This window comes from Camelina sativa, chromosome 12 (genome assembly GCF_000633955.1).
Source record: "Camelina sativa cultivar DH55 chromosome 12, Cs, whole genome shotgun sequence".
NCBI classification, from domain to species: domain Eukaryota; kingdom Viridiplantae; phylum Streptophyta; class Magnoliopsida; order Brassicales; family Brassicaceae; genus Camelina; species Camelina sativa.
In genome coordinates this window covers 2,611,502-2,625,221 of record NC_025696.1, presented here as the reverse complement: position 1 = coordinate 2,625,221, position 13,720 = coordinate 2,611,502, and the positions used below count along the sequence as shown (strand labels likewise).

General features: G+C 39.5%; 2 protein-coding genes across 2 annotated transcripts; one reads left to right on the top strand and one right to left on the bottom strand.

Annotated features, from left to right (window-relative positions):
- LOC104733136 (putative F-box/kelch-repeat protein At4g35120) lies at positions 2,771-3,928 on the top strand. Its single transcript, XM_010452744.1, has one exon. The coding sequence runs from the start codon at positions 2,771-2,773 to the stop codon at positions 3,926-3,928; it is 1,158 nt and encodes a 385-aa protein (XP_010451046.1).
- Positions 6,861-7,707, bottom strand: LOC104729699. Its single transcript, XM_010448674.1, has one exon. The coding sequence runs from the start codon at positions 7,678-7,680 to the stop codon at positions 6,925-6,927; it is 756 nt and encodes a 251-aa protein (XP_010446976.1). The 5' UTR covers positions 7,681-7,707; the 3' UTR covers positions 6,861-6,924.

The following is a 13,720-nucleotide window of genomic DNA, read 5'->3' as shown; positions in this document are numbered from 1 at the left end:
AAGTCTTGTTTTTTAGACGGGAAGATATATGTCATGGGAGGATTGGTACAGAGAGGTGGATCCATGTCTTGGGGTGAGGTTTTCGACCTAAAGACTCAGACTTGGAAGCCATTGCCTTGCCCTGGTGATGATGGCGAAGTTCCGAATAAAGACGTTGCAGTTTTTGGAGAAAGGTTATACGTTTTCACCAAGTATAACAACTATGTATGTGATCCGGAAGAAGGAAGATGGCTACCAGGAGTGGATATACAACTATGTTTACTGATGAGAACCGTAAGTACAAGTGGTACAGCTCAAGTCATGGAAGGGGGTTTAAAGTTGAAGGTTTGAATGATATACACCAAAAGCGTGGTTATGATTCCCGTACGATTCAGTTAGTTAACTATTGTGGGAAGCTGTTAATTATTTGGCATGAGGGGATCAGGATTCTAGAGGGGGATTGCCATGTTAGCACCCCTTACAAGAGAGTTTGGTGTGCGGTGATTAGGTTGGAGGAGCATTTGTCTTGCTCTGTACCCCTGATTCGCGGGGAGGTTGAACGGTTGAATGTTATGACCTCACACGTCTTATGACCTCTTGAGCTGTCTATTTGTTGTATCGGTTTGATTATCAACGAGTGTGTTTAAAAATGGTTCAATTTTTTTTTGGTTAAGTTGTGAAAACACTGATTCTTGCTCACATGGATGGCGAGTGTTTCCGGTCCATGTAATTGGAACTCGGTCTGGTGGTATAGACCTTTGGTGCGTTGTGCCTACAGTCCCCGCCGATACTTATACGCTCTCAAGCTACCAATGTGTTTTGGTTTGAAACTCATCTTTGCATTCAACATATTTATTTGGCTTTACTTTTATTTCTAATAAGATGCCATTGTTCATTTTAATTAAGCTGTTTTGTTAGATCTTTCCCAATTATTAAACAAAACTTCGATTTTTTTAGTTAGTTTATTGTCTAGAGATCTCTTTAATTTCTCTCTAGTGATCTGCCTCTTTAAAAAAAAAGAAATCTATCTTAACATTTTTGAAGTACATTTTTGTGCCACTTTTTATTATTTTTGTATCCAAACAAGTCCCAATTAAATTCTCTATAATCTTTACAACCAAACATCTACCTAATTTAAAGTGATATGTTAGATTAAAATATAATTCTCTTTTCACTTTTATTTAATCTTATATTTAATTATTTTAATTACTATTTAATACATAAAGTTAATAAAATTTTAGAATTTTTTGCAGCATATGATATGATTTGAATTTTTATAAACGGATATATATATTTTAGAAATTGTTTTAGGATTTTTGTAACCAAACAAGTTTATCCGGATATAAATTATTTTACATTTAGGTTATGAATAAAAAAAATAAAATCTATTTTAATATTTTTGGAGTATCTTTTTGGTGTAATACTAATTGTCAGGTCGGTTTTAATTAAAAAAACCGATTGCACTAATCCAATCTTTATTCATTATTATCTTAGTTGAAATTGAAAACTTTACTATTATTCGATAATAAATATTCACTTTTAAATGAAATCTAGTTATTAGTATAAAAAATTATAGTTAAAAATAGATGAACTAATTTATTGATTCAAAATTATAATGACATATTCGAATTAATTTCTTCAATGCACGAGATTATTGATTTATATAACAAAAAAAATGGACCATGGTGTAATTTTTGTGCCATTTTTTTTATTATCTTTGTATCCAAACAAGTCCCAATTAAATTCTCTACAATCCTTACAACCAAACACAATCATTTCCTTATTTGATCATATTAATTTCAAATTTCCTAAAATATATCTACCTAATTTAAAGCGATATGTTAGATTAAAATATAATTCTCCTTTCACTTTTATTTAATCTTATATTTAATTATTTTAATTACTATCTAATACATAAAGTTAATAAAATTTTAGATTTTTGTGCAGCATATGATGTGATTTGAATTTTTATAAACGGATATATATTTTAGAAGTTGTTTTAGGATTTTTGTAACCAAACAAGTATATCCGGATATAAATTATTTTACATTTAGGTTATGAATAAAAAAAATAAAATCAATTTTAATATTTTTGGAGTATATTTTTGGTGTAATCCTAATTGTCAGGTCGGTTTTAATTAAAAAAAACGATTGCACTAATCCGATCTTTATTCATTATTATTTTAAATTAAAAACTTTCCTATTATTCGATAATAAATATTCACTTTTTAATGAAATCTATTTATTAGTATCAAATATTATAGTTAAAAATAGATGAACTAATTTATTGATTCAAAATTATAATAATATATTCGAATTTATAATGAAAAATTCGAATTAATCAATGCACGAGATTATTGATTTATATAAAAAAAAAAATGGAACCATGGTGTACCACGGGGTAAATCATAGTAAATGTTTAAGCTTCCTTGCAAGTTGCATCTCTCTCTTTTTAATATATCGTAAGCTCTAGCCACAGAATCAAGAGCAAACGTATAACGCCTCTCTTTCCTTAAGAGAATGTTTGATTTCTTCTCTCTTAGCTCTAACTCTTAAACTTAACCGAGCGGCCACCCTTAAAAATCTCTAATTTAATAACGGAAACCGTCTGATCGAACCGGTTTAACCAAAAATTGTTAAAACAGGGTCTATTTAATAGAAACGGTTAACTAGGTATTTCTTTTTCAACAAGGTAAACAACAAAGTCTTGTATTTTGAAGACCTAAAAAACCCTAGCAAGTAATTACAAAATCGTTGTATGGACGCCATAAGTAGAAACGCAGGAAAAGAAGATGACGAATCGTAAAGCCCTGCCTCCGTCATCTCCATTGTTTTCATCACTTCCAGATGAAGTCATTGTGGATTGCTTAGCACGGGTCTCGAAATCTGACTACCGTTCCATCTGTTTAGTCTCCAAGAGCTTCTACTCTCTTCTCTCTTCTCAGGAGATTTATGCGGCCCGATCCCACATCGGAACCACAGAGCCTCGTCTCTACGTGTGCCTGTACTTACACAACAAGCATCGCTGGTTCACTCTCGCCGAGATTAAGAATAAAGTGGGTTTAGTACCGGTAAGGCTCTCTTCCTCCGATCCTCCCGCTCTATTAAACTCAACCACTGTAGCTGTTGGTTCCGAAATCTACAAAATCGGCGGAACTGTCAACGGCAAGGGATCCAGAGCCGTTTTTGTACTTGATTGTAAGACTCACACGTGGCGTTGTGCACCTAAGATGAGAGTGTCAAGGGTAGGCGCCAAGTCTTGTTTCTTAGACGGGAAGATATATGTAATTGGAGGATGCATGAAGAAAGAGGAAAAATTCAAGAAATGGGGTGAGGTTTTCGACATAAAGACTCAGACTTGGAAGCCATTGCGTAGGCCTAGTGATGATGCCCTCGGTTCGAATCTCAAAGTTGCAGTTTTTGGAGAAAGGCTATACGTTATCACCAAGTATAACAGCTATGCATATGATCCGGAAAAAGGAAGATGGCTATCAGAGGTGGGGTTTGAGGATCTACAACCTATAATTGGAACTCAATCCGGTGGCATAGAAAAAGTTATGGAAGATATAACGACAGGACCTTGGTGCGTTGTAGGAAATGTAATGTTTAGTGTTGTTAACCGTAAGTACAAGTGGTTTTGCTCAAGGAGTGGAAAGTGGTTAGTAGTGGAAGGTTTGGATGGTCTATGTGAAAAGCGTGGTTTAGAATACCGTTGTTACTGTACGATTCAGTTAGTCAACTATGGTGGGAAACTGTTAATTATATGGCAGAAACCGGCGCTTTCGCTTCCCATTGAGTATAATATTTGGTGTGCGGTGATTAGGTTGGAGGAGCGTATGTCTCCTCAATTTGGACCTCAGATCTTGGGGGAGGTTGAGCGCCAAAGTGTTATTGTGGCCAGAGGCCCCATGTCTTATAAGCTCTCAAACTGCCAATGTGTGTCGGTCTGAAACTCATCTTCGCTTTCAAACTATTTATTTTTATTTAATAAGATGTGATTGTTAGAGACAATTGTAGATTGAGAAAACACTGATTCTTGAGTGTTTAGCACGGATCTCCTTTTTAATCTTCCTCGCAATTCTCGCTTCTTTTGGCGCGTACCCTTGACACCCCTATTACCAGGAGGATGCAGAAAGAGAGGGGAACAATCAATAAATTGGGGTGAGGTTTTCGACCTGAAGACTCACTTGGAAGCCATTGCCTTGCCTTGGTGATATTGCACTCGATTCGAATCACAAAGTTGTAGTTTTTGGAGAAAGGCTATATGTTATTACTAAGCGTAACAACTATGCATATGATCCGAAAGAAGGAAGATGGCTATCAGAGGTGGGGTTTGTGGATCTACAACCTATAATTGGATCTAGGTCAGGTGGTATAGAAAAAAGTTATGAAACGTATAAAAGGACCTTGGTGTGTTATAGAAAATGTAACGATTGTTAATAACATATAATAAAATTTAGAAAATTTTAGAATTCAGAGTAAGAAAATTTTAGAGTTTAGAATCCGATTATTACTAACATATAATAAAATTAAATATTATATTCAACATTTGGGGTCGGGGACACCACAAGACTTGAGCTGAGAGCTAATGAACCTTTTACTCGGGATGATACGGTGTTTAATTTCATCACACAGGCATTCTTGGGTCTCCTTCACTGTCTCACAACATGAGTTCGACAGCTTCAATCCCCAAGACATACTGTCAAAGCAAAGTTTAAGCGCATTCAATTTTTTCGGAGTTGTTGTACCACATGCTGCTCCACTCCTCTTGGAAGTACTGCCGCTGGCATCGATAGCTTCTGTAGGAGGAGGGAATGATGCCGAGAGTAAGACGAATGCGATAAGGAACAATGCTACGATATTCATTATGTCTTGTTGTTTGGGATTCGTCTTGTTTTCTAAGAGGATCTCTTACGTATTTATAGGATAATTTAGGGTTCACATTGTATGGCATTGGCTTTTTAACTTCTTTTAATCAACATGAACATAATTAGTTGTTATGTAAATGTAGCCCAAAAGTAATGCTAAATCGCTCTTTAGCTTTAGGAATTTATAGAAATGCTAGATTTGGGTTTCGTGTAATAACGTGGATTGTGTCTGTGTAATGCAAAAACAACTTATCATAACCTTTTTCTAAAAACTTTCAACCTATCTTAGTATAGTTCATATATATAATGGTTCGAGAATAAAAGTTAACACTTCCAAAATAGTTCATTTTTTTTTCTTAACTTCGTCCAGCTTTACATAATATTTTTTTTAGTAGTTGCAAGAAAAACAAAGAAATGAAACAAAGGGATAAAAGAGGAAACGAAAGAGGAGACTCCGCCTAGACAATTATAGATTGAGAAAACACTGATTCTTGATTACATGGATGGCGACACTCCAACCTATAATTAGAACTCGGTATGGTGGTATAGAAAAGGTTATGAAACGTATAACAGGACCTTGGTGTGTTGTAGGAAATGTAATGATTTTTTTTGAATGAATGTAAAATTATATTCAACCCAAAAAATCTTTGTTACAATAAATGCTTCATTGGTTTAGAAGAGTTTAAAAGAAAAGCTAAAAAAATTTGAGCTTAGGTGAGGATAGGGGACTGAGCATAAGCTCGTGTGGAGAACCAAAGTTGTAAACCTTCATCATAGCGGTGATCCATGATTGAGCTGAGTCTATTGCGGATGTTTTTGTCGATGAGTTTGATGATTCTTGCTTGTGGGGAGGGGGGTTCGCCATGTCGCCGAGCATTCCTCTCGCGCCACAAGTGATAGAGGGTTGCTTGGAATACATATTTGAGCAGAAAACGTTGAATGAAGCTGAAGGATATCGAGGTGAGCAGCGGTAGCAGACAGTTCCAATCCGTGGAGTACTGAGACAAGAGTAGAGGTTGCATCAGATCATTCCAGATGGCAGCAGCGTACGGACAAGTGAAAAACAAGTGGTCTCTGGTTTTTTCCGTAGCAGAGCAGAGAACCAGTTTTTGTTGTCCCGAGGACCAGTTTTTGATGCGATCCCCAGTGGATAGGCGGTTATGAATTGCAAGCCAGTGGAAAAAAGAGTACTTGGGTGTGGAGTAAGGGTACCAAACCCCACTGTACCAGTCTACCCGTGGCTGTGGGTGACGAATATTGTGCCAAGTGTGTCGAGTGGAGAATTTTTTGGAAAAACGGCCACCCTGAGTTTTCCATAATGGTATTGAAATGTAATGATTACTGAGGAGTACGGGGTGTACAAGTGGTATTGCTCACTTCTTGGAGCGTGGCTAGGAGTTGAAGGTTTGACTGATGTATATACAAAAAGCGTGGTTATCATTACCGTGCGATCCAGTTAGTTAACTATGGTGGGAAACTGTTAATTATATGGCACGAGTCCATCATGATTAGAGACGGGAAGGGTTGCCGTATTTGCAGCCAAAACCAGAGGTTGAGCACTGCAATGTTGTTGGCCTACAGTCCCCGCCGATTCTTATACTTTCTCAAGCTGCCAATGTGTTTTGGTCTGAAACTCATCTTTGCTTTCGACATATTTATTTGGCTTTACTTTTATTTCTAATAAGATGTGATTGTCAGAGACAAGTAAGCTCTGTTTTGTAAGATCTTTCTAATTTTCTGTTGCCTTTTTTTTTTTTTTTTTTTTTTTTTTTTTTTTTTTTTTTTTTTTTTNCGTTTGATCTTTACTAATTATTAAAAAGATTTAGAATTTTTTTAGTTAGTTATGTCTAGAGGTTCTCTCTCTAGTGATTTACCTCTTGTATCTTATTAGTTAGTAGCAGTGTTGGCCAAAATAACCAATATATATGCTCAGGACTTTGTTTCATGAAGAGCATCAAAGAAAGAAAGAAGAGAAAGCAAGAAGTCACATATGCAAGAATCTTTGTATATTAGTTTCTGTATAAGCTACAACATTTACATCTCATATTTGTACAAAAATTTGTTGTTACAATGATCTATTAGATGTTAAGAATTGAGACTCTGTATTTGATCATTGATTTAGAGAGTGACGCAATTCCATCTTCAAGGTCTTGAATGCATGACTCTAAGTTCTGCACATCCTCCATCTTCAACGACTTCCCAGATTGGAGGAACTCATGATCAACTCTTGTGAATTCATTTACTTCTGCTTCACATGTTACTTTGCTCTGGCTCACCAGCTTTGAGACCACTGACCATTTGCCACAAGCCTTTGATCCGGACATGAAGCTAAATAGAGACTCAAACAAGGCAACTGTTACGGCTTCTGCTTCTCCAAAAACAGCTAAAGACTCTTCCTTGTTGTTTTTGTTTAAATTCTTGAGTACTTTTTGAAATGATTTCTTGAGAAACTTCCTTGAGGTTATGTATTTCTTGACCTCAGTGGATAGATCTCCACGCTTTCTTCTTACAATCGATTGGATCTCCTTGAGACTCTCTTTCGTTTGTGACAAACTATCCTTGGCAATGTTGCATAAATCCAAGATCTTGATGGATCCACCAAGAAGCTTTTCAATCTGATCTTGAGATAAAGCCTGGTTGGTGACAGTTAAGCAAATCATCTTTTCAAGAGATTCATGTAAATCTTGAAGGTTACTAAGTCTTTGACAGATGGAAGAAGATGAAGAAGCTGTCTCAGAAGATCTCAATCGGGTCAACTGCTCATCAACATGAGCGGCTTGAGGGTGTTGTCTTGAAGGGTAGCTGTTAGATCGAGAATGGAAGGAGACTGCCATTTTTTTGTTTGAGCTTTGTTTCGCTGTTTTGAGATGAAGGGAATGCTTTAGATGTTTGTTCTGTCTTCATTGGCTCTCCGGTCAATACTTATAGACAACAATAAGGTTGGAATCTTAATTATAGAAACCGATGTTTGTGCAATGTCTCCCTCCAACCACTCACCCTACTGTATCATCCAAATGTGCAAAAGCAATATATATGAATCAAATTTGATCACATGAATTATCTACGATTCTGCATCTTATTGGTGTAGTAACATGCACTGCCAGCAGGGCTTGTCTTCTTCAAGAATATGATAATATTAGTACCACTCGTAGATACATCGATGTATTCAGATATTGTCTGCCTCCTACACTGCAAAAAATGATTTGTTTCAAGTATTAAGGCTCTTCTAGTTGTGTAATATACTAATATCTATTGGTAATTCATGAGATTTTGAGAGCGAATACATGCATGGATGGTGCTGTTACCATCAACTCCAAGGAGACAAGCCTTACTGAATTTGCATTAAACTAAGTCAATAAGGTGCAGAACCCCTCGTGCATATTCATTTCTTGATTTGTTATTTTGAATTTTTTCTTGGATATGAATCACATTATATAATAAAGAATTTAATTCATATATTGATGGAGGGGGACAATGCATACGTCATCGCTAACAATAATGAACCAATTGCATGAGGTCTTCCAATCTTGATTATATATATATATGGATGGACTGCAAAAGTGATGAACGTAGAGACAATTGTTCTCTAAGCCTTTTCTTCTGATCAAGAGAGGAAAGTTTCTCTGGAGAAAAAAAATTCAAATCCAAAAAGTAATCAAGAAGTTGAAGGTTTTCTAGAAACAAGGGAACATCGACCTTTTGGCTGTGTTACAGAGAAGCAGAAGCTCTTGCAATTACTTTGTTCCCTTTTCTGTTCAAAAGCTTATGAACAATAACAAGTTTAAATGTGAAGAACTTATTAAGCATTGAGACAAACTAAATTGAATGCTTTGATTAGTTTTTAACAGATTAGGCCACTGAGCTTTGTATTGTAAGAGTTTTTATAAGGCATCTATGAAATCCACACGTTGTTGCATTAGTAACTCTGAAAAATGTGTGTTTGTTGGAGAACAGTAAATATGATAAATTAAAAATAAGACCACAAGTTGTAGTTAATATCGTTAATCGTTCACATGTCAAATTCGAGGAATAAGGATCTTGTTTCCGTAACCATCTTTATCCACTGGGCTGCTTGGGCTTGATGCTAATATCCGCCGGTCCATTGGCTTAAACCACCACAACACCGCCTCACCGCCACCCCTCCATCTGAAGTATGAGCTTTCTCCGGCACAAGAGTTATTGCAGTAGAGGTTTGCTCTTGCTCTCTCTACCCTCTTTAATGCTCTGACCGGTTTGTTTTGCTTCGGAATCACGCTAAACTTCTTAACCCTTGAAAACTCTTTAAATAATCTGCCCTGTTTCCCTTGTTTTTCCTTGTGAAACCCTGACTTACAAGTTATCGAACCCCAAAACCTTTCCCCCGGAACTCTGCTACCGTACCGGTTTAAAGCCCAAACCCTCACACCCTCTATGGAGAAACGAATTCCCTCTAGCTTAAAAGGTAAAGGCATTGAGCGAGGATACTCCCCCCCACCAAGGAAGCGAATCAGAGCTCGTGAGCTAGATACCTCGGCCTTAATAGCTGAAAACTCCCTTACCATCATTGGTCGCCTCACAAACCCGGCTAACCAAAGACTCTATGCAATGTTCCCTTTCCTAGTCAACCGCTGGAACCTTCGTGGGAAAGCGGTGGGCTCAGATCTAGGCCGAGGACTATTCCAGTTCCGGTTCAACCTTGCAGAAGACCTCCAACAAGTCCTGGACAATGGACCTTATCACTTTGACCAGTGGATGATCATCCTCCAGAAGTGGGAACCTGTAATCTCTGAGAATTTCCCTTCGCAGATCCCGTTCTGGGTGGAGATCCATGGCCTGCCAAAACACTTCTGGCAAACAGAGATGTTGTTAGTAATAGGCGAGGAACTTGGCCAAGTCCTTAAAACGGACATTACCCCAGCAACTGTCAAAGTCAGAGTTCTCCTGAATGGGCTTCAACCCCTAACAAAAGAAACAATTGTGGAGTTTGCAAATGGGGAGGAGACAGTTGTCACACTGGACTACAAAAACCTAAAATCCCATTGCCACCACTGCTACCGCTTAACCCACGAGACCAAACTTTGCCCGGGGTTGCAAACCAAAAAAGACATCCCCCCACCAGCACCAACAGAATCTAAAGGATTATCCAGGAACTACTACACTCCCCAGGATAATTTCCTTCCACCTCATCGCCCTTCTCAACTCTCAGATAGAAGCCTCTCCTTGCAGAGTACTGGAAACCCACTGAAAAGAACTTTTGATCAGACAAGATCTACGTCGGGATACTTTTCAATAGATGAGATAGCCCCTGTAAGACCCTCTGAACAAAGATCAAGATTTGCTAGAGACAGAGAGAGTAGTAGATCCTTTAATCCGGAATACCCGAGACCTCACCTGAGGCAGGAACGCTCTTCCCATCATAATCCTCGACAAAACCTTCAATGGCGAGAGAAGCAATCCCCCCCTCTGTCTCCTCAGCGAGAAGCCTCTGACTCCTCCCGACCCAGGCGTCCTCCACTAGAGAGGATCACAAATATCCGAGAACCAATTTCACCTTCCTCACATCCCAGAGAAGAAGCTCCTCGTGGTTTTCTGACCCCAGAACGTCAACCTTGTACACCTACTATAGTTCCTACAAAGGACCAGGTGTTGAGCGAACTTCGTGAAGTAACTATCCAGTATGTTTCTACTGCAGACCCTACTGAAAATGCGGCTAGAAGAATCAGAGTTAATCAGGGAGAAGTCTCAAACCTCATGGATTCCACGGCTGACAAGATCATAGCAGCAGCAGTGCTGGCTTCCTCCGCTGAGGCCTCTCCTCCTGGCCAGAGTAATGCTAGCCCATTAGCTTTATCAACCCTCCCCTCTCTGACTGCAAACCCCGATGAACCTGGAACAAGTAAAAGAGGACAAGGGCGTCCCCCTGTAGTCAAATCAAGTAGTAAAGCTGCTCCCAAGCTCCCGGGAGCAAAAACTTCTAAGAGAATATTTACTCAGGGCTCACCAAAAAAGATTGCAACACAAAAGACTGGGAAACGACCTACCAACCCAAAACTGACCCAACCGAAGATGATGAAATCGCACACGGGGATACCCAGTGTGGATGATAGGAGAGGAATCACTGCAGGTGTGGGCATATGGACGTCAAAGAGGAGCTCACAGTCATCGGAAAACTCGAACAGGCGAGAAAGAACCCCCTCTGGTAACCCAAAAGTCCAAATTATACCTGCAATCAAGAAGAACAAGGTGGATTTTCAGAATCCGCCTCACCCTCTTCCTTAAGAGTGGTGAGCTGGAACTGTTGTGGGCTGGGGAATCCCATGACAGTCCAAAGATTAAAGGAAATCCGTAAAAAGGTTTCCCCTGACTTACTATTCCTCATGGAGACCAAAAACCCATCGGAAATGGTGCTCCAGTCCCTTGAGTGCCTTGGATACCATTCACACCACTTAGTACCACCCCATGCTCCGGGAGCTGGGGGTTTAGCTCTCCTCTGGAACCAAAATGTGGATGTGGAAATTTGTTTCTCAAATCAACATTTTATTGAAACAAATATAAAGGCAAAAGGAAGATCTTTCTACTCAACTTTCCTGTATGGTGAGCCTGATAGAGCTCAACGTGTACACGTTTGGAACCATCTACAGGAGAGAGACTCTGATAGAGCTGGACCTTGGCTAATTATCGGAGATTTCAATGATATCATTCATGGTGCTGAGAAAGTGGGTGGCCCCCCGAGACCTGAAGGATCGTTCACAGACCTCAGATCTTTTATGTCAAACTGTGACCTGTATGATCTGAAGCATACAGGAAATTTCTTATCTTGGAGAGGGATGCGACACTCTCACCTGGTTAGATGTCGTTTGGATAGAGCTATGGCGAATAGCGACTGGGCCATAGCATACCCCTCAGGTAGAAGTGAATATCTGCGTTTTGAAGGATCTGATCACCGCCCCCTGGTAATCTCCTTTGACCCTGTGAAAAAGAAAAGAAGTGGCCTGTTCAGATATGATAGGAGGCTGAAAGGAAATGCTGAGGTAAAAAGTTTGGTTTGTGAGGCTTGGAACTCATCACCTGGTGCGTCAGTTGATCAACGAATACACCAGTGCAGAAACGCTATCATCACCTGGAGCAAAACTCAACACATTAATAGCCAGAAAGTAATAGTTGCTCTCCGCGACCAACTGGAAGAGGCAATGAGTGGAAGTGAAGCCCCACAATCCTCAATTGACTCCCTGAACCACCAACTGCTACTCGCCTACAAGAAAGAGGAGGAGTTCTGGAAACAACGGAGCAGACAGCTATGGCTGAACTTAGGAGATAAGAACACTGGTTTCTTTCATGCTGCCACAAAAGGTAGAAGAGCGTTAAATAACATATCTGTTATAGAATCTGCGGATGGCAACCCAGTGTATGAGGAAAAGGACATTGTGCGAGTCATTTCAAACTACTTTCAAGAAATATTTACCTCCCAAGAGGGGGACAGGACCACCCTAGTAAACGAAGCTTTGTCACCTTGCGTTACGGATGAGATGAACATTAGCCTGACAGCTATACCAAGTGACCAGGAAATTAAAGAGGCATGTTTCTCAATACACGCGGATAAGGCACCCGGTCCAGATGGATTCTCGGCGAGTTTCTTTCAGACAAACTGGGACACCCTAAGTGATAAGATAGTTTCGGAGGTACAGACTTTCTTTATCTCCGGGAACCTGCCACACAAGATAAATCATACTCACATAAGGTTGATCCCAAAGATTACGACTGCTCAAAAAGTGTCTGACTATCGGCCTATTGCTTTATGCTCAGTGTACTATAAAATCATATCCAAGCTGCTAGCCAAGAGATTACAGCCTATTCTCCATTCATGCATCTCTGAAAACCAATCTGCCTTTGTTCCCCAAAGAGCAATATCTGACAATGTATTGATTACGCATGAGTTTCTCCACTATCTTAAAACCTCGGGGGCTAAAAAGAGATGCTACATGGCTGTCAAGACAGACATGAGCAAAGCCTACGATAGGATTGAATGGGAGTTCGTAAGAGCAGCGATGGCCAGAATGGGTTTTCATCAAACTATTATTAACTGGATCATGCAATGCATCTCTACAGTGACCTACTCTTACCTTCTAAATGGACAAGCACTAGGGGAAGTTATACCACAAAGAGGGATCAGACAGGGAGACCTCCTTTCACCATACCTGTTCATTATTTGCAGTGAGGTGCTCTCGAGCTTATGCAATAAGGCCCAAGCAAATGGTAGACTGCCGGGCATCAAAGTGGCTAAACGCAGCCCTCGGGTTAACCATCTCCTGTTTGCTGATGACACCATGTTCTTCTGCAAATCGGACCATCAAAGCTGTCTAACCTTACGCTCAATCCTTAGGAAATATGAGGATGCTTCAGGACAGAAGATCAACCAGGACAAGTCCTCTATCACGTTCTCTGCCAAAACACCTGTGGTGGTCAGAGAACAAGTTAAAGCTGATCTCAATATTAGAAAAGAGGGAGGACAGGGTAAGTATTTGGGCTTACCAGAGCTTTTTGGAAGAAAAAAGAAAGACATGTTCAGCATGATAGTTGACCGTATCAAACAGCGTGCTCTTAGCTGGTCCTCAAGATTCTTGTCCACTGCGGGCAAACTAACGATGCTCAAGGCTGTCCTAGCGGCAATGCCTACGTATACTATGTCGTGCTTTCATCTGCCAAACTCCCTGTGCAAAAGGATTCAGTCAGCCCTAACAAAGTTTTGGTGGGATGGTAGTAATGAAAAAAAGAAAATGTCTTGGATCTCTTGGAGCAGAATGACTAAATCGCTCAAAACAGGTGGACTAGGTTTCCGAGACTTAAAAGTTTTCAACAAAGCCTTACTGGCAAAGAATACATGGCGGATCCTGCAGA